The sequence below is a fragment of the Coccinella septempunctata genome, chromosome 5 (assembly GCF_907165205.1).
Source record: "Coccinella septempunctata chromosome 5, icCocSept1.1, whole genome shotgun sequence".
NCBI classification, from domain to species: Eukaryota; Metazoa; Arthropoda; class Insecta; order Coleoptera; family Coccinellidae; genus Coccinella; species Coccinella septempunctata.
In genome coordinates this window covers 32,260,285-32,281,695 of record NC_058193.1, presented here as the reverse complement: position 1 = coordinate 32,281,695, position 21,411 = coordinate 32,260,285, and the positions used below count along the sequence as shown (strand labels likewise).

General features: G+C 36.5%; 2 protein-coding genes across 3 annotated transcripts; one reads left to right on the top strand and one right to left on the bottom strand.

Annotated features, from left to right (window-relative positions):
• The first annotated feature begins 290 nt into the window (after positions 1 to 290).
• Positions 291 to 19,318, top strand: LOC123313258 (cilia- and flagella-associated protein 206). Its single transcript, XM_044898060.1, has 11 exons — positions 291 to 445; positions 8,337 to 8,513; positions 12,500 to 12,676; positions 15,405 to 15,582; positions 15,837 to 16,080; positions 16,999 to 17,128; positions 17,423 to 17,716; positions 17,870 to 18,018; positions 18,074 to 18,172; positions 18,694 to 18,829; positions 18,995 to 19,318. The coding sequence occupies exons 1-11, from the start codon at positions 347 to 349 to the stop codon at positions 19,217 to 19,219; spliced, it is 1,908 nt and encodes a 635-aa protein (XP_044753995.1). The 5' UTR covers positions 291 to 346; the 3' UTR covers positions 19,220 to 19,318.
• Positions 19,211 to 21,069, bottom strand: LOC123313260 (target of rapamycin complex subunit lst8). Of its 2 annotated transcripts, none has more exons than XM_044898061.1 (6): positions 20,637 to 21,069; positions 20,427 to 20,571; positions 20,126 to 20,346; positions 19,871 to 20,070; positions 19,621 to 19,763; positions 19,211 to 19,548 (listed from the first exon to the last, which is right to left on the bottom strand). In XM_044898061.1, the coding sequence occupies exons 1-6, from the start codon at positions 20,760 to 20,762 to the stop codon at positions 19,427 to 19,429; spliced, it is 957 nt and encodes a 318-aa protein (XP_044753996.1). In that variant the 5' UTR covers positions 20,763 to 21,069; the 3' UTR covers positions 19,211 to 19,426. The 2 variants fall into 2 exon arrangements, with proteins under 2 accessions (XP_044753996.1, XP_044753997.1); XM_044898062.1 differs by having other exon boundaries at positions 20,643 to 21,062.
• Between the last annotated feature and the right edge of the window lie 342 nt (positions 21,070 to 21,411).

Genomic DNA, 21,411 nt, shown 5'->3' with positions numbered 1-21,411 from the left:
TATCCATAAATATAAACACTATGCTTTTTTTGCATATTCCAGTCCTATGATGAATATATAATATTCATAGTGTTTTTTATTATTCTTCCAATATGACTAGTTCGGTTAAGTTGGGAGGTAATATTTATTGATAATATGATAGTGAACTTAATGCTTCTTTATTGTGTCAGGTTAAATTCGCTCCACTTCCTTCACAGCTCATGATATGGGTTTTCAACCAAAAACGTGATAAAATTTGATTAACTTCATCGATGAGAAATGAATACTCTAGAATCGGTCGCTTAGAAACATGCACGTCTATCGATAAAACTCGTAACTGTCTTTAATCTGTCGAATTCTTCGAACCATGAGTTTAGAAAATATACTGAAAAAAGTTGTTCAGGAGATAAGCAGGGAGTTGGTGCACAGGAATATCCACATCAAAGAAATATTCATCAGATATTATGTGAGTTTCCATTGGAATAGAGTAGACATGATAAGGTGCTTTATTACCAGAATGTTGAATATGAATAGAGAGTAGAGGTTGATACATATTAGGTATATCAATCTGATAGAATTTCATCAAAGGAGGTTATTAATTAACCAGGGCGAGCTCGTAGTGGGTTGAAAACCACGAAGCTTATCCAGGAAACATATCGCTTCCTGAAAAATACGCAGGACATGGTTGATGACAATTCGAACCTGTTCAGTCCCCAGCAGGTTTCATGCTGAGCCATTTAATCGATATCAGGTAGAATTCATTACGCTGTAGTTGCTAATTATAAGGCCACAACCATACGTTCACTTGAAACAGTGGACAATAGGAAACTAGGGTGATGGATATCGAAAGTTGATTGATCTCAACTCAAAGTTTCGAAATGATTTGATCTCTCTTTAAAGGAGGCAAAATAAATCTGAAATAACACATTTGATTTTTCTATGTATCAAAAAATATTTCAGATTTTTGGGAAAGAGTTTATGGTATAGTTATACTCCTGAAATATAAGTTCACATCATCACTAACTTCTAATTTTGTTGCTTTCAATGATTAATCTATTGCAAAGTTCGCTATGCGAAATGCGTAATTACGAGGATATATTGAAAAATACATACACTTAACTTCTTAGGTCTTGGAGAACCAGAGTGTCGCCATTCCATCGATTGTTGCTTTGTTTCTGGATTGTATAAATGTACCCAAGTCTCATCATTGGTAACAATTCGGCTTAAGAAGTCTACAACGTTTTCAAATCGAGCATAGATGGAACGCAATGCTTCTACCCTTGCACTCATTGTCAACATTCAAACATTTGGGGATCCATTTTGCAGCAATTTTTCCCATGTCCAAATTGACGTGAACTATTTTATGAACGCGTTTGTATGAAATATTCAGTGCTTCAGATATCCGTTTTAGCCCAATTCGATGGTCTGATAAAATCATGTCATGAACTGCATCAATATTTTCGGGGACTGACACAGAAACTGGCCTTCCCGATCGGCCATCATCTTCAATGGACAATTTACCTATTTTGAAATTTGCAGTTCAATTTTTCACGGTCGCATACGAAGGACATTGATCACCAAGGGTATTAAGCATATCTTTGTGAATCTGCTTACCTTTTAACCCTTTTAAATACAGGTACTTGATCATGGCTCGATACTCCAATTTTTCGATTTTCACGATTTCGGTGGACAACTTCTTTCTTTTAATTTTTTGCGAAACTCTAGTTTACTTTTTTGACCACAAACTTCACACTGACACTTCTAATGAGTTATTGTTCGTTGCTATGATAACGCAATATTTTTTTTCATGCATGAAACTGGTCTAGGTTAGCTAGATATCATTACATCCTCGTATATCAGACGAGACTTTGTGAGTTCCATTTGAAAGTGAGGTGTACTTTTTCTGTCAAAATGACATTTGAGTAGGGGATATTCACGACTAATGAAACTACGGTACATGTATGCAATTTTCCAGCAGTTTTTGTCTGTTTTAATCACCATTCTAAGCTCCTGCATGTTGGATACGATGAAATCGTGAATAGCTTCGTTTTTACGACGAAAAAATAGAAACATTTATTAGGCAGGTACTGAGGAAAGGCTTTCGCAAACCTGCAACACACATTTACAGGAAAATTCGCAATTTCCCATCCCTTTCCGGAAAACAATATTAAATTTTCAGTTTTCAATGGCGTATTGTTTTAGACAACGTCTCCTCCCGGGTTTAGCAGGGGGATGCGCTCGCGGCAAACTTGATTATCCCGATTCCAGGGAGCTTCGTTTACTTTCTATTCATAATGCAACCGGCATCGATTCCTCCTGGCCAATCTGGGGGGATTACTCTGAGGTTTTCTCACACGAAGGTCGGTTAGAACTGCCGTAAATTCGCCTCTTATGGATTAGCGTCCGAGACTTCGTTCCAGGCTCATTACGAATGAGATTTCGCGTTTTCGTGCGTTTTATTTATTCAGCTAAGTCTGGAAGACACACTGATGAACGAATGCCCAGGAGAGGAGTCCACAAATGAACAATCAGTCTAAAAATTGCCAGATGAGGATGCAGGAGATTCTTCCCCACCTTCTGAAGTTCACAAGAAGCTGTTTAGCACTCGGTCATGGACCTAGGCTATTGTCTTCCCTATTGGGAAGAGCTCAAGTATCCTTCATACCAAAAATAGAGAAGAATCTTGCAGATCCTTTTGCTTGAAGTAATGGATAACTACTTAAGAAAGCAAAATCTGGATGAATAACCACTTCACAAATGTCATCGTACAGAACAAGCAACAGAGACTGCTCTGTATCTGTATGAACTGACTGAATTCATTCAGAATACTCTCTAGGAAATCGCAATGTGTGTCTTCTTTGGCATATCGTTCACATAAATCCACCATCAAATGAATACGAGGATGTATTGATATCTATTTAGCCTAGACCAGTTCCTTGCATAAAAAAATATTGAGTTACCATAGCAACGAACAATACCACATTAGAAGTGTCAGTGTGAAGTTTGAGGTCAAAAAGGTAAACCAGAGTTACGCAATAAATTAAGAGAAAGAAGATGTCCACCGAAATTGTGAAAATCGAAAAATTGGAGTATCGAGCCATCATCAAGTACCTGTATTTGAAAGGGTTGAGAGGTAAGCAGATTAACGAAGATATGCTTAATGTCCTTCGTATGCGACCGTAAAAAATTGGACTGCAAGCTTCAAAAGAGGTAAATTTTCCATTGAAGTTGATGACCCATGGGGAAGGCCAGTTTCTGTGTCAGTTCCCGAAAATATCGATGCAGTTCATGACTTGATTTTATCAGACCGTCGAATTGGGCTAAAACGGATATCTGAAGCACTGAATATTTCATACGAACGCGTTCATCACATAGTTCAAATCAATTTGGACATGAGAAAAATTGCTGCAAAATGGATCCCCAATTGTTTGAATGTTGACCAAAAGCGTGCAAGGGTAGAAGCATAGCGTTCGATCTGTGCTCAATTTGAAAACGATGTAGACTTCTTAAACCGAATTGTTACTATGGATGAGACTTGGGTACATTTCTACGATCCAGAAACAAAGCAACAATCGATGGAATGGCGACACTCTGGTTCTCCAAGACCTAAGAAATTTCGTGTCCAAAAATCTGCTGGAAAAGTTCTTGCTTCAGTTTTTTGTGATTGCCATGGAGCAATCATGATTGATTTTTGGATAGGGGTAGAACAATAACGGGAAATTACTATTCGACATAACTGACCACTCTACGGGGAAAAATTAATTAATTACATGTAAAAGATTGAGAAACTGAAGCCATAACCCCAAGGCCATTTAAAAGTTTCAACAGAAATCAATCGACTATAAACTCTGAGTTTCATTTTTTTTTCTATTCGGCGTAATACTGCGCACCTTGTTTCTGGCGACATTCCAAAGTTCGTCAATTATTCGTCATGAAAGTTCAATATCCCCTATTTCTTTCCCTAATTGAAACCGGAATCTGGATCGATAAATCAACTGGACGTTACTACTGTCGCAAATTCGCTTCTGAGAGTACCGGTTACCTTAATTCATTAAGGTAGGACGAAAGTGCTTGTAAAAAACGTCTGCAGCCTCCTCGCTTATTCAAACTTGGCTCCACGAAGAAAAATTTATTTTCCGCATATTTCCGAAAATACCAATTCGATCCAGTTGAGAACTAGTTCATGCAGCTAAAATAAAGTTTTCAAGGTTCGTGCGAAGTTTGAGGCTAATACTTTCTGACATGCGAAATTTCTACAAGAATTTTGTCGGTACTCCAATGATTTTTAACCCAATGGAATGGGTATTTTGTTAATAATGAGAGGTATAATCGAAGAAAACTATAATTTCCAATAAACACGTGTATGGAATGTCGTAGGGGACGTTTAATTTAATAGTTTACTACTACTCTCCTGTGTTTTATATACAAACGACTTTGTATGTCTTTATACGAAAACATCTAACAGATTAATGTCCAAGCAGGAAGCTAAAGAATTTCTGGAATGAAACTAATAGTCTTCTTCCTTATAGTTATTTAATATAGTGACAGGTTTAGTGGAAGCTGACAGCTCCACATCTTCAGACCTATCACAAAAAACACATCAGTAAAACAAAGGGGACAAAACAACAGACATTACCGATACATAAACTATTCCAACTTAAGATTAAAGGTAGAATACATGAAATTCCTCAACTCTCAACTACGTCGAAATAAAAATCAACGTCAAATCAATGTTTTTATTACGACGTAGTTGAGAGTTGAGAAATTTAATGTATTCTACCTTTAATCTTGATTTGGAATAGTTTATGTATCGGTAATGTCTGTTGTTTTGTACCCTTTGTTTTACTGATGTGTTTTTTGTAATAGGTCTGAAGTTGTGGAGCTGTTAGCTTCTACGAACCGGTCACTTTATTAAATAACTATTAGGAAGAAGACTATTAGTTTCATTCCAGAAAACATCTTAGGATAGGGGAGAGTAGTGGCCTCATTCACTTCCAACTAGATGGAGCTCCAACTCACCTCTTTCATCCAGTGAGGTAATAACTCAGTGATCCTTTTCAATGAATGGACACGACGCTCCCCAGATTTGACTCCTCTGGATTTTTCTCTCTGGGGACATTCAAAATCGTTTGTGTATGAAACATATCCCCGAGATTTAGAAGAATTGAAAGTAAGAACACGAATAACCTACAGAGAAATTCAAGTTGAAGTTTTCGAAAACGCAAGGGCCAAATTTAAAAATAGGTTATATTTTAGTTCTCAAAATAATGGATAACATTTCGAAAATCTCTTATAGTAAAATATTATCATGTCAAATACGAGAGATATTGCCTGTAGGTATTGGAGGTAATCTAGAACACCCTGTTTTAAAAATCTGCCATTTTGACCGAAGTTGACCAAAGAATCTCAAACTAACGTCTTTGATTCGTACAAATATTTCAACAGTAGATTCTTGAGATAAAAAGAAATACTTTTTTCTGCTACCATTTTTTTCGAATCGGCTCGATTTAAAAGATACAGGCTGTTGAAAAACCATACAAAAATGTTATTTGTACTTCTCAAAAATGTTTTTATCGAATGAAATGAATTTCGGAAAATAGTTTTCCATTTATTTGATGATTTTTTTTCGAACACAAGATATCACCCACGTCTTCCAGTTTTCTCATTAAGACCATTACAATAAAATACCAAAAATTCAAAAAACCCAACTGTTGAAACTAATTTGGACGCTATCGTATGAATATTTGAGCCTTTTGCAAAATGAATGTATTCTTCATATTATGTTCTAGTATAATGCGCCATTTCCGAGTAATTCGATGTTCAAAAATTGTGAAATTTGAAAAATTGGGTACTTTGACTGAATGCAACACTCTTTAAAAGATCCACAGATGTGTAGTGTCACAGATTTAGCTTTTCATTTCGAAGGGAATTCTATTTCTCCAGAGTGGCATAGCTCATTATGAAAACTTAAAATGGCTATAAATTTTTATCAGGGCCGAAGTTGAAAAAATGGTATAGGAAAAAAGTGTTTCTTTTGACCTCAAGAATCTACAGTTGAAATATTTGTACGGGTCAAAGACTCAGCTTCTCTGATGCAAGATTCTTAATAAACGGAAATTATGAGAGGCAGAAAAAACCTAAGAATGTCTTTGATCTTTAGGTGCAAATCATAGATTATGTAGTTGGAACCAAATTGGTCCTCCGATTCTGTTATCACCACTTTTACGCCTCCCACGATGTAAGCGAGTTTGAAGGAGCGTTCAGAGGTCGGACAAAAAAAGCATTCCTGACAGAAGTGGCAGGGCGAGCGGCCAGGAACGCATTGAAGGAAACGGCTCCACCTTCGAAGGAACTGGATTAGCGTTTTCGTGACTAATTCCCCGAAATTATTCAAATTTCCACGCTAATGCCATGTCGGATAAGATCTTCGAGGGCGTCGCCGCAGATCGAATGAGGAACTTAATTAACGGAGATATTCCACTTGTACACAAGGTTCGAGCTTCAGCTCCACGAGGACCCACGTGTGGGGGACCGGGCATTAGCATAATGACAGGGAGTGGCGGGCGACGATTTAAAAAGCTAAATTTCGAAATTGATCGTGACTATCAAAGATCCCACAGGCGAAGGTTTATGCCTTTTTTATGTATGTGCCCTGAACGGAAAGCAGAAGAATGGTTGCATTCTTATTTAGAATTGCTACAGATTGAATATCATCAGCTGGTGGCGCGTTCCACGATTTTCCTGTTCGTTTAAAGAACAATAAATAGTTTCACATACAGGATGAGTCTTTGACTCGTAGAAATATTTCAACAGTAGATTCTTGAGGTCAAGAGAAACACTTTTTTTTTATCACTCTTTCCGATTCGGCCCTGGTAAGAAAATATAGCCATTTTAAGTTTTCATAATGAGCCTACTACCCCTGGAAACACTAAATTACCTCCAGAATAACACAGATGTGCAGTGCAGTTAAACAGAGTTGTATTCAGCCAAAGTACACAATTTTTCAAATTTCACAGATACTAATTTAATTTTTGAACATCAAATTACTCGAAAACAACTCATTATACGAGAAAATATGAGGAATACTGTCATTTTACAAAACGTTCAAATGTTCATTAGATAGCGTCAAACTTAGTTTCAAGAGTTGTGTTCTTTGAATTTTTGGTATTTTTATATTACGCAATGGTCATAATCAGAGAACTGGAAGAGGTGGGTGATATCTTGTGTTCGAGAAAGATTCATCAAATAAATGAAAAACTATATTCCGAGATTCAGTTCATTCGATAAAACCGTTTATAAGATAAGAACTAAAATATACATTTTTTTTTATGGTTTTTCAACAGCATGTATCTTTGAAATCGAGCCGATTCGGAAAAAATGGTAAAGGAAAAAAGTGTTTCTTTTGACCTCAAGAATCTACTGTTAAAATATTTGTAGGAGTAAAAGACTTATCCTTTATATGACGTTAGTTTGAGATTCATTTGTCAACTTCGGTTAAAAAGTGCAGTATTTAAAAAAAAGGGTGTTCTAGATTAATTATATCCTATACCTACAAGCAATATCTCTCGTATTTGACATGATACTATTTTACTATAAAAGATTTTCAAAGTGTTATCCATTATATTGAGAACCAAAATATAACCTATTTTCAAATTTGGAAAACTTCAACTTGAATTTCTCGGTATGCTTTTTGTGTTCTTACGTTCAATTCTTCTAAATCTCGAGGATATGTTTCATAAACAAACGGTTTCAAATCTCCCCAGAGAGAAAAATCCAAAAGTGTCAAATCTGGGGAGCGTTGTGGCCATTCATTGGAGAGCATTAGCTAGTTATTGCCTTACTGGATGAAAGAAGTGAGGTGGAGCTCCATCTAAGTGGAAATAAATGAGGCCACTACTCTCCCCCATCTATAAAGACATTCAAAGTCGTTTGTATATAAAGTAGAGTAGTAGTAGACTATTCAAATCTACGTCCCTACGACATTTCATACACGTGTACATCTGTGTTTATTGGGAATTATAGTAGAACTAAAAATAAAATTTTTGATGGTCTATATCTTTCAAACCTAACCGATTCGAAAAAAATGGTATGGGAAAAAAGTGTTTCTCTTGACCTCAAGAATCTACTGTAGAAATATCTGTACGAGTCAAAGACTCACCCTATATAATGCTGTAATGGTTCGTTTTTTGTCCCCTTTTAAGATAAAAAATTAGAAGATGCGGATGTTGATTTCGAACACGCATTTTTTGTTTCTACATCTTCAGAGATAAAAAAAAATTATGAGAAGTTTCAGACAATGTATTCTATCCACTACGTGAGAGACTGATAAATAGTAACCCCTTTTCACTTCTTTCTAGGCTGGCCTTCTCGCGCTGGACCCGTCGTGGGGCATTTCTAAGAGTGTACTACATAATCGCCACAAAATACAGAAATTCGTGAAATATGTCACCATGAAACTTGCGAATCAGTTCGATCCAGACATTATAACTATGAAGATGCAGCTTTATTACAATCTGAACTGCGAGGACCGAGATGTGAGTATCACGTACAGAAAGATCATTTCTAAAAACAATTAAACTTGAGAAATTTTTAAACGATTTCGAAGGTTTTCCACAGAAGTAAACCCATCCAAGTGCTGAATGGCCACCACACTAGAACCGCCCTTGCTATGATTTGAAATGTTGGACTTATTGCAAAAATTGACTGCTTAAGTTATTCGAGAGGACAGAATAACAAAACTTAGCTATTGCCATAATAATGGAAAACATTGCACTGTTCAAACGTTTTCAGTAATCTCCTTCTATCAATTGCAATAATGTTCTCGTTAAGTAAAAATACTGATGATCATCAACCTTGAAAAAGGCAAAATGTTTCGTGAATATAATTTATCGCAATGAACATTCTGATCTTAGCAGGAGAATTATTTCTTCAATTAACTGGCGCATTCGCCATTTTGCAATAGCCATGAACACTTAAAATGTAGCTCGTGAAGTTGAAGAACTAGTGAGTCAGGTTAGTCAGGAGATTATATTATTGCAGATTCGCTTATAAGTTATATTCGGGTATATTAGAGTAGGTTTGTCCAGTATCGTCGGGTGGATTGAGTAACTCGATGGTACTGTTGCCGGTCCCAAGCCCGGATAAAGGAGGAGGGTTGTAGCAGCAGGCTAGCTCCCTGCTATATGTGAAAAACTCAACTTGCTAAAAAGCCTAAACATCGCCTCGGAAACATGGACGGATTCACTGGTAAACGACAAAAGCAGAAAAAAAGGATAATGAATATGGGAACATGGAACGTACAGGGAGTAAAACACAAAATCGACATGGTTGTATCAGAAGTGGAAAAACTTGGAATAGATGTGGTTACTCTCACTGAGACAAAGAAAAAAGGCAGTGGTACAGAACGAATTGGTAAATACCTTCATATTTACAGCGGTGTACCGAAAGAAGAACGAGCCAAGAGAGGAGTATCCGTTCTATTAAAGGCAACACTTAAGAACAAAGTAACCAACTACGAAATGATCAATGAGAATATATTGACGGTAAACATCAGGATTCATCAACACGATCTTACCCTGATTGCGGTATACGCTCCTTCCGATGATGAATCTATCGCTAACAAGGATTCATTTTTCGAGATCCTCAATGAAGTTATCAACAAAATTGGGAATTCAAGAGAAATTATTATGATGGGTGATTTCAACAGCCGAACAGGACGAGTATTCAACAGTGATATTGTAGGCCCATTCGGAAAAGATCAAATGAACGATAATGGACATAGACTCATACAATTATGTGAAACTAACAACATGAAAATTACCAACGGCTTTTTTCAACATAAACATATACATCGGTACACCTGGGAACAACCTACACGTAATCTTAAGTCGATAATCGATTACTTTATCATCAAACAAAATTCAAACATACAGATGAATGACGTCAGAGTACTAAGGGGAGCTTTTGGTGGCGGATCAGATCATTTTTTAGTACGGGCCAAAGTATTTTTTCCAGCAAGGCGTCAGGTAAGGAGTAGAGATGATGAATTTATTGGCTTACATAAACTGTCACATACCGAATATAATCTCGATAGCTTTATGCACGACAGCACAGTGTTATTATACCAACAACGACTAAATAGTAAGCTAGTAACAGACATTCAAGAACGAACATTCCGCGAAACCTATGATAATATCATTTCAAGTATACACGAAGCTGCTCAAGAATCGCTAGGAACAAGAAAACAATATGAAAGCAATAAATTATGGTGGAATGGAAAAATTGCCGATTTAGTAAAACTAAAGAAAGACTTATATCTGAAATGGTTAACAACAAAAAACCCTAATGATCTCGAACAGTACAGGATAATAAAACGTGAGGCAAGAAAATTAATACAAAAAGAAAAAAATCAGCTTTGGGATAAAAAATGTAATGATGTCAATGCTTACATTGGAGGACGGAAAAATGCGGAAGCTTGGAGATTTTTAAAGTCGGTTCGAACATCACATAAAGAAAAAGCCCCTCTGCAGGTAATAAAGACTGAAGCTTGGGTAAATCACTATAAAAGGTTGCTGACCGAGGACAGACAGGAATATTTGAGCAGATCAACCCCTGAAGAAATATCTATACAGGGTGAAACGATTGAAATCACGGAGGATATGGTCAAAAAGGCCATCAAAGGTTTGAAAAATGGGAGAGCTTGTGGACCTGAAGGCATATACACTGAACTCCTTAAGAATGGAACAGAGAAGTTATTCAGAATGATAACATATATATTCAACTTATGCATTAATGGACATCCTGTACCTGAGCAATGGAAATCGGCCTATATAACATCCATATATAAGAAAGGTGATAGAAAACGATGCGAAAACTACAGAGGACTATCAGTAACTAGCACATTCAGTAGACTGTACGGAAAAGTATTACGAGATCTAATAGAGGAAGAATTTAAGGATGAGGAGGAAGAAGAGCAAAGTGGATTTCGTGCAGGAAGAACATGTAATGATAATATATTCTGCCTCAAGCAGATTATTGAGAAGAAAACAGGAACTAACAGAGAAGTACACATTACATTCGTAGATTTACACCAAGCCTACGATACAATTCCAACAGAAAAACTTTGGGAAGTACTGAAAAGCACAAACATCAACCACACTCTGATTACAGCTCTACAGAATCTATACAATGGTATAAAATCGTGCATAAAAATAGGAAGATATGTTACTGATGAATTCACTGTCACTAAAGGTTTGAGGCAGGGTTGTTGTATATCACAGACATTGTTCAAAGTATATGTGGCAGCGGCCTTGAAACAATGGAAAAGAAAAGTTCATGGCATGGGAATAGAACTTAACAACACAACCCTCTATACCCTGCAGTTTGCCGATGATCAGGCAATAATATCCAATGATAAGGAAGATATGGAATATATGGTACGCAAACTAATTGAAGAGTACGAGATTTGGGGTTTGAAGGTCAACATTCAAAAAACCAAGTATCTGTGTGTCGGCGGAGAAGCAAGTGATCTCACGATGAATGATGGAAAAATAATAACACACTGCCAGAACTACAACTATCTGGGAGTTATTTTTGACTCGACCGGAACGGACAATCATGAAATAGAGAGAAGAATAACCACAGCAAAAAAGGCAATATCCTGTCTCAACGGCATATTATGGAATAAAAATATAACTAAAAGAAGAAAGTTCAACATTTATGAAACCTTAGTGAAAAGCAGTCTATTGTATGGGTCAGAGAATTGGAGACTAACTGAAAAATATAAGAGAAAATTGGAAGCAGTTGAAATGGACGCAATGAGAAGATCGCTCAGGATATCAAGGAGGGAAAGAATCAGAAATGAGACCGTTAAAGAAATGATGGGTATTGAAGGAACCCTAATGGATGACATCGAGAAAAGACAGCTGATATGGTACGGCCACATACAACGTATGTCAGAAACGAGACTCCCAAAGCAAGTAATGAACTGGCAGCCCGCAGAACGTAGGAAGAGAGGAAGACCAAAGACCAGTTGGAAACAGGGCGTCGTTAAAGCTATGAGCACAAGAAACTTGCAAGAACTGGACTGGGAAGATAGAAGAAGATGGAGGCAGGGCGTCGGACAACGTCGGAAGACGTTCTGAACCGGCATATATATATATTGTCCAATAGTTTGATTCGCCTGTTAGCTAGAAAGGACTATTATAAGGAAACTCGCCAGTTTGGTTTGGTTTTAGGACTATACTGTTAAATCGCAAAGAAAGGGAGAGAGTAATTCTATTTTGCTCTTTCGAATAACTTATACAGCCATTTTACTATATATGAGGCACATAGCTTCATCAAATCATTGAAGAATTATCCAAAATAAATTTCATTCAACTTTTTTTCTGTACCACTTATATTTCGCATACTAATAGCATATAATAGGGTGTTAGCTCACCGACACACTTCATCCCCATAAAAAAACGATTCTATATGTGACTGTACCTTACACCCATTAATAAATGCGATATTTCCGCAGGAAATGATAAAGAAACTGAGGTCCCAACTAACCGCCAAACTGGTGCCCCTCCAGAAGGACATCCTAAGGGTGAAAAGTGTGGGAACGGCGGACACGAAGCTGATGCGAAAATTCTACAAGAAGCTGATTTATTACATGGCCCTGCACTCCGGAATGGGAAACCCGTCCCACGATAACGTAAGAGCTTTTTGGGGTTCTGGAATCGAAAAGAAACCGTGGCAGTTGCGACTCTTATCTCTCTCTCAGTTTTCGAATTTTAACGGCCGCGGGGGCACGGGATTTATGCACGAGGGTATCCTGAAATACGAACCTTGTAAAAATGAAAAATTTGGCACGTAAATCGTTCCAAAAAACAGATGCGTGACGCCCCTTGGTTCGGTTGTTTGTTCCAGTTTGTTGGTGTCAGATCTTTCGTTCAGATACTCTTCGTTCTTCTGTACTACGGAGAAAAAAAGAGTTCTTGGACATTGTACAGGGTGTCCCAGAATGAATATATAACCCCTCGTTTTAGAACTATTAGCTGCTTTAACTGAATAAATTTGTTTTGAAGTAATGCCTAGACGTACGAGGATGTATTGATATCTAGTTAGCCTAGACCAGTTCCATGCATAAAAAAAATATTGCGTTACCATAGCAACGAAAAATAACTCATTAGAAATGTCGGGGAGAAGTTTGAGGTCGAAAAAGTGAACCACAGTTACGCAATAAATTAAAAGAAAGAATATGTCCACCAAAAAGTGAAAATCGAAAAATTGGAGATCGAGCCATCATCAAGTACCTGTATTTAAAAGAGTCAAGAGGTAAGCAGATTTACGAAGATATGCTTAACCTTGGTGATCAATGTCCTTCGTATGCGACCGTGAAAAATTGGACTGCAAGCTTCAAAAGAGGTAAATTTTCCATTGAAGATGATGACCGATCGGGAAGGCCAGTTTCTGTGTCAGTCCCCGAAAATATCGATGCAGTTCATGATATGATTTTATCAGACCGTCGAATTGGGCTAAAACGAATATCTAAAGGACTGAATATTTCATACGAACGCGTTCATCATATAGTTCACGTCAATTTGGACATGAGAAAAATTGCTGCAAAATGGATCCCCTAATGTTTGACTGTTGACCAAAAGCGTGCAAGGGTAGAAGCATCGCGTTCAATCTGTGCTCGATTTGAAAACGATGTAGACTTCTTAAACCAAATTGTTGCTATGGATGAGACTTGGGTAAATTTCTACGATCCAGAAACAAAGCAACAACTCTGGTTCTCCAAGACCTAAGAAGTTTCGTGTCAAAAAATCTGCTGGAAAAGTTCTTGCTTCAGTTTTTTGGGATTGCCATGGAGTAATCATGATTGGTTTTTTTATGAGGGTAGAACAATAACCGGAGATTACTATTCAATATTACTTTACAGGAAAAAATTAAAGAGAAAAGCTACGCGGAAAGCTATCCAAAGGTGTTTTGTTTTTGCAGGAGAACGCCCCTGCATACAAATCTCATGTTGCCATGCAAAAAATTCGTAATTTAGTGTTTGAATTACTAGAACACCCCCCTTATTCCCTAGATTTGGCTCCATCCGACTATCATCTCTTTCCTTAACTGAAAAAAAGTTTAAAAGGTCGAAAATTTTCTTCCAACGAGGAGGTAATAAAAGCTGTGGAGATCTGGTTTGCAGAGCAAGAAGAAACATTTTTGTTGAAAGGTCTAGAGACGTGGCAGGTTCGCTGTAATAAATGTATCCAATTAAGAGGAGAATATGTTGAGTAATAAAATATTGTGACATTGAAATTTTGTTTGGTTCTATAGTAGGCTAAGAATTTTTCAATATATCCTCGTAAAGCGGATAAACCTATACTCCCGACTCCGTTCAATTTTATGAAGGCACTCCAGTTGGTAATGGCGAAACATAGAAGTAAAAGGCACATTATATGTAAATAAGCATTAGCAAGAAAAACCTGCATTTTTCGCGATTCAGAAAAAATGCGAATCAGTGAAACTGTAAGCATTCAATGAATGATTAAATATATGAATATCATAAATTACAGGGGATGAATATTACGAAAACACATTCATATTTGATCACACATTGGTTATCTGTTCAATGATGAAAATTCCCATTTATATTTCCCAATTTGTGGTCGCATGAATACATTTTGATATAACTCCGATTTCATCGGCACGTGATCACGTGAACCTGAAACTTCCGAGGCATGTTTCTGTTCTAGGAAGCATCGGAGTTAGCAAATTAGCAGTTTATTCTGTATCAAAGGCCACGTATTATGTTGTATGGAATTGTTGGAATAGTTGTTAGGGGAGCATTGATCGACGATTATTAGTTTATCAATTAATCCAATAACTCTGATGCAACTTCAATTCGTAACCGATTCAACGGAAACGCAAACAAACGGATTCGAATCGAATTTCATCTCAATTATCGTACAATTGGATATAAATTATATCTATTGATGGGATTAAAGTGATTCGTAAAATAACCAGTCGGTGAAAGGGGGTATAAGTGAATTCATCGGGGTTGTTATAATATACGGAAAACTGATTAACGTTTGCCTCCATTCTACTGTGTATTTCGCATGAAAAACCAGATACGCATACACTATTTATGTTGCATTCCTCTCTGAAACACGACAGCTTTTTTCGAAGTTTACTATAGAGTTATTGTTTTTTTTTATGCATGGAACTGGTCTAGACTAACTAGATATCAATACATCATAATATAGCTGCAAAGTTTTTGTGCACTGCACTTATTGTGACATATTTTCTAAGGTGATAAAACAATCGGAGGGTGTATTTCAACTTTATAACTGCTCCGTTTTCTGACTTTTTGGCAGTCAGAGCTAAGATCTACCCCTATAAAGGTATCCATTGACTAACTCCTTTCGATTTACGATAACCAGGTCTTCAAGGAAATCCAGACAGCCCTTCGTAGTGTAATGACAGATCAAGAAATCAGGGACTACATCAACAGATCGGCCTCTGACAAGAAAGAAAGACTGAACGAATTTAGCGAGTTGGTCGCCGGTATCAGACTGTTCAACAGGTTTTGCGGAAAAAGTGGCGAAGGAATTGAAGATGGTTGGTATTACATTAGGAATTACTGTGGGTCTTTGATAAATCTTGAAACTAGCTTTCTCTGGCCCAATAAACACTTTATTTGTCCGTTTTTCTGAAATTTGTGAAGAAATTCAGAGTATCACTTATGATTTAATTGGATTGCGAAAGTTAAATAGCAATATATTACGATGAGTTTATAATTTCCGTGAAATATAAAAAGGATATGGCCCACTAAAATGAGCGAGCATAAAAATCCTAATTTTTGGGTGTTACAGTTCCGAAAATGCTGAGAAAGGCACTTGCAGCCATGCAGCAGGAATTGCAGAAATTGCTGCTTACCATAATGCAGAAGGTTAACGTTCTAACGACAATACTGGACATCCACTACGTCCCTGTTAAAATCAAATCGAACTCTTATGAGATGCATTTTGTCGATATGCCAGAAGGTGTTTCGATGAACGATGTGGAAAGAATAAAGAATCTTTTAATAATGTACCGACAGTATGAGATATTCATAAGGTAAACCAATTTAATTTATTTTGTATGAAAATCTTACTGCAGTCTCACTCCTATCTGCGATACGATCTTTTTGAAAGACAATCTAAGCTTTGTAGCTCAGTTCGAGTAAATAGAAAGTTCAAATTTAAACATACTCCTGCTTTCTGAATGTTTCAGTTAGGATTATAAAATCCTAATATATAGGTAGACCACGCTATAGAGGGTTTTTCATTTCCCTCTTCGAATAAGAAGTTTCAAAGTAGTTTCCTCTCAAACATATAGCTTATATTAAAGATAAACCTATTTGTATCAAAAAACACCTTACAGAATTACAAATATAAAATGTCCCTTCCCCCCTCAGAATCACTCCAGGAGCCGCCACTGTTTTCTGTTTCATAGTTTACATTTATAAAGCCATTGCGTAGTATTTATGACGTCGTTAAACAGACACTAATTCAAGTGGTGGAGTCACACCTACTGTGACTTTAATAGGATGATGATGATGTTTTTATTACATTTTGAAAATGGTACAAGACCCTTTTTTGCTGGAGACGATAGCGCAGTATTAATAGGTCGTAAAACCTGACAGCTGTTGAGGTTTTTCGCCTTCAAGTGCTGTACCTGGGTACTTCAGCACAGCTGTAACTTTCAATAGGATGACCAATAAGCAAATACTTCAGTGGTATAATTTAGTTTATGCATCTCATTTTCCTCACATAAAATAGAGAAGTACCTTTTAAATTATTTTATACTCATTGATTGCTTTTAAGTTTTCGTTTCGTTTGACTCTGTTCATTCATTAAGTACCCCACATCACTTGTTTGGAAAATGGCTTTCTGTTAAATTTCCTCTCTATATACATATTTTGTGGGCGGTTAGCCATCTGGCTGATATACGGATAGAATGAATGCCAAACTATTAAAAAAAAAACCTTTTCAGACAGCTAATGTCCAAAATGACGAAAATAGAAGACCGGGAAGAGGAAATATCGGAAAAACTGAAGAAAATGTACGAAAGAATCAACGATAGCGTACAGTACATGATAGCAGTACCAGCCTATCAAATTTTCGTAAGTTTGGTCGAGCCTCTTATATAATACTTTAAGGCGGGAAATCTTGTTCTTGAAACAAAAAAATATGGGTGCTTTGATACTCAGAAGCTCCTGCTACCTGCTCCTATCCAAGTAGAGTCCTGTCAGTATTAACCGCTTTCCATCGAAGACGGCGTTGGCTAGTTCGATTCAGACCATGTAACACTTGTTGATATAGTCCATATCTGTGGGTGACATGCGTCTGAATTGATTCTTTTCTGATTATTGCATTCCTGTCTCCCTGTTTTAGGCATTATCTTGTTTTCCTTGTAGCCAATGTTCAGAGAACTGGCAAGAGTATGGTTCCGCATGCAGGACGAAGCGCTGCTGCTAGGAAAATATAACGATATGCTTGTAAGTCTGGCGATATATGCGAAACAGATAGTATACCCTGACTATGAAAGGCAAGACTGGGTCATCGAGCAGCTCCTAGGAGGGTATCAGCCTGAAACGGACGCTGAGAGGATGAGGGCGCATTCAGGAACAGCCATTGTCCCATCCGAAGATCCGGACTTCAAGGTGGTACGTCCGAACCAATACGAGAATTTCAAGAAAATCGATTTCGAGGTAAATGTCCTGAATCGTTTCAAATTTCACTCCACGAGACAGAGAGATTAACACAAGGCGAGCTTACCACTAAAAAGAGCCAATAAGCCTTCCTAAAGTAAATAATGAATCTTGCAGAACTTCCAGAAATCTTTTTGGTAACAAATACAGTAGTTTTTAGGTTTTTGCCCTTGGAAAATGGTGGAAACTGATGGAGCCCTCATTGCTGGAAACCCTAAAATAGGTTTTGTTGAGGGTCACGGCAAACACTACATTTTTTCACAGCCGATGGCTATGAACATGTTCAACGCTGATAGTAAATTGTATGAAGAATAAACCCGTTAAAAATTTAATGAGGACTTGAGTATTTCGTTTCAGATGCATAAACAGGGCTCTAGAGTTATTCAGAAAAAAGCCCGAGATGATTAATTTCTTAGGGGTTCAAGAGGACCTGATAGCAGTTAAAGATATAGAAGAGTAAGTTTTTTTCGCCGAAAGTCGTCCAAGACGTTTTTGAAAATATGCTATTGACCCAAATTATAAGGAATCCTTGGTTTTAGAACAACATTTTTCACATCATCAAGCTGAAATTCTTTTCATGAAAAAGTATTCCCAATTCTGCCAATCAAGCTACAGTACAGTGGCTACAGTAGTACTTTGGACCACGTGTATTAAACCTATACTGAAATTTAGCCCTTTACATTAGTCTTTGACTTGTACAACTTGTACCTACAACAAAGTAGATTCTTGAGGTCAAAAGAAACCTTTTTTTCCGATTCGGCCCTGATAAAAATATCTAGCCATTTTAAGCCACCCCTAGAATAACAAAATTTCCTTCAGCATATAAGAATAAGCTTAATCTATGACAATAGACAATGGATCTTCCAAACAGAGTTGAATTCAGCCAAAGTACCTACCTACCCATAAATTTTCGAATTTCACAGAAATTTTTTATTTATAAGGAAACTCTGTTTACGTCTCCCATACAATATTTTCAGACTCATTCCCCCCGAGGAAGTTGAATTGGAAACTTTTTCTGTAGAATGTCAGACTTTAGACCACCCAATACCATCAAACATCGACCTAAACTATAAATGGAACATCTGGGATCTCAAAAGAGAAGCGCTTCTGCTGGTAAATTATTTTTCATTATATAATATAAAATATAATATATCCCTCTGGTTGAATGATTTAGCAACTTTAAATATCCATTAAATACATATCTGACGGCGATAAAATGAACTTGATAGTTATTTTTGTTAGAAATAAAGTGGCTGAGACGCCTCTATCTGTTTTCAGGCCCAACTATCGCACTGTAAAACGTCATCAACTCAAACAGAAGAATGTGCAGGACTATGCCCCGCTACAGTTCAAACTTACGATCTTAAAGAACAAGGAGTACAGACCAAGAGAGACCATGGAACTAATGTTCCTAAGCCTTTGCAGTATCTGTTTGGATTAAGAGGAAGGAGTGATGATAAGCAGATGCAACTAGAACTCACAGAAACTATAGAACACAGCTAAATCATAGTATTTATTCAATAATAATATTCACATTTGTTAAACAAAATTTCAACGCTCTGGCATGGATAATATTCACAATACATATATTCTTATTTTTAACGTTTGAGTTTCTGAATCCCGATTGACTCAACTTTCTGCAAAGGGTACATATATTTATCACAAAATTATTCACATTATTTATAAACCCATCTTGACATTCGTGTTTTTTCATGATGGAACTATAGCATCTTTGAAAGCAATTGCAGTAACTGCTTTTTGATGACCAGCATATTCTCTTTCGATATTTCCATTTGATACATTCCATAACCTAACCACACCATCAGATGAAGCTGAAAATAATTTTCAATATAGATATCACTGGTAATATTAGGATAGCCAAGTATATTCAATCAATGTCTTACCAGAAAAAATATATTGATCGTCCCCACTGAATGCAGCATCCCATACCCATCTTTGGCCCTCTTGTTTTAATTCTCGAATTAAGGAATAATCTTTCATCGACCAGATTTTCAGACTTTGATCCCCAGATGTTGTGGCCAGTAACCTAAACTCAAACAACTTCAGTTCTACCCGAAAGAAAGTGAAATTTTTACAGTATACTATGCTAATAATTGATTTGAGTAAAGTAAAAATTACACAGAGAATACTCACGAAGAATCATGACTAAACAAAACCTTGAGAGCATATTTATTATGTGCATCAAATTTAAACTTTGGTTTGATTTTTGTTGGTTCTTCAGAACTGCCTTGTAGTTCCCAGATGTAGCATCTACCTTTAGAATTCACACTTGCCATGTAATGTCCTAAAGGATCTATTGCTATACCCAAGATCATTGCATCTTGCTCAGGAATCTAAAAAACATAAATAACATTCAAACTGTAAACAACAGAATAATAGTGAACCTACAATCTGATCTGTCTGATCGGTTTTTAAATCCCAACGATGTATAATTCCATTCTGATCTCCTATGAACAATTCAACTTGATTAGGGTGCAAAGTAACACTAGTGATTGGATTGCCAGCATTATAACATCTTGGGGCTTGAGTTGCAGAATCTTTTAAATCCCAGATTCTAGCTTTGCAATCTTCACCACCAGAATACATCCACTTGGCATCCTGTTGAAATCCTAAAATTCAACATAATAACTTTTCAAAGAAGTGCCCTAGATCGATAATTTCCCGTTTTATGTAGACCTATGTACCTCACCTATATCTGTAATATTCTTAGAAGCTCCTTCGAAATTGATCACAGGACTGGAATTGTTCGTCACCAAGTCATACATATATATATGTTGGTAAGATGCAGCTGCAAGGTACACCCTATCCGGAGTTACTTCTAGAGCATTAACTTGCTAGAGAAATTCAAGAAAGCATTTCATTCAGAATTATTTTAGGCAGTTAATTAATTAGTTCTTACTCTTACAGAATCTGCATGTTGAACAGTTCGTTTACAGAATCCAGTATGCGTTTCCCAAAATTTGATGGTGTGATCATATCCACCAGATGCTAAAATTATTGAATCTTTTTCCTCGTAGTTTCTCATTATGATAGATTACATGTAGTTTAACTTATCACTTTTTCTTGGTGCCTTCGAGATCGTAGATATTGTAAAAAAAATATATCAGCAAAATCGGTAAAAAGTGAGGTTAAGACGAGCTGTCAAATTGAAAATCGATGGCTATGTTCGGAAAACTTACAGATACTTCCATTGATCAAACGAAAAATTTTTAGTCGGAAAATTAACTTTTATAACATTTTCATCTGAAATTGATCATCATCATCATTACTAAAATCCACTTTATGGCATATATATTATAATCGACAGATCGCAAGAAATGTATGAAATTGTTCTCTTTCAATTAAGTGTTCGTACATGAAATTGGAAAGTGTTAGAAGGTGCTCTGCAAAATATTAGTATATTACATCATATAATCATAATCATTATCATAGGTAAATGATAATTTTCTCTTCGTAAGTTGATGTTGTAATACTTGAAGGTATTGGTTGCTACCTCATGAAGAATGCATATTATACATATAATAATCAATAATATCCTTGTTTATAGACCTTGTTTATATAAACAAGGAAATCTTAAATGAGGAGCTGACGCGGTATACAACAATTTTTTTTTTCGAATTTACTTAAAATGGCCAATCAAAAGGCTGCTTTTCAAACATCGGTTATACCGCCTT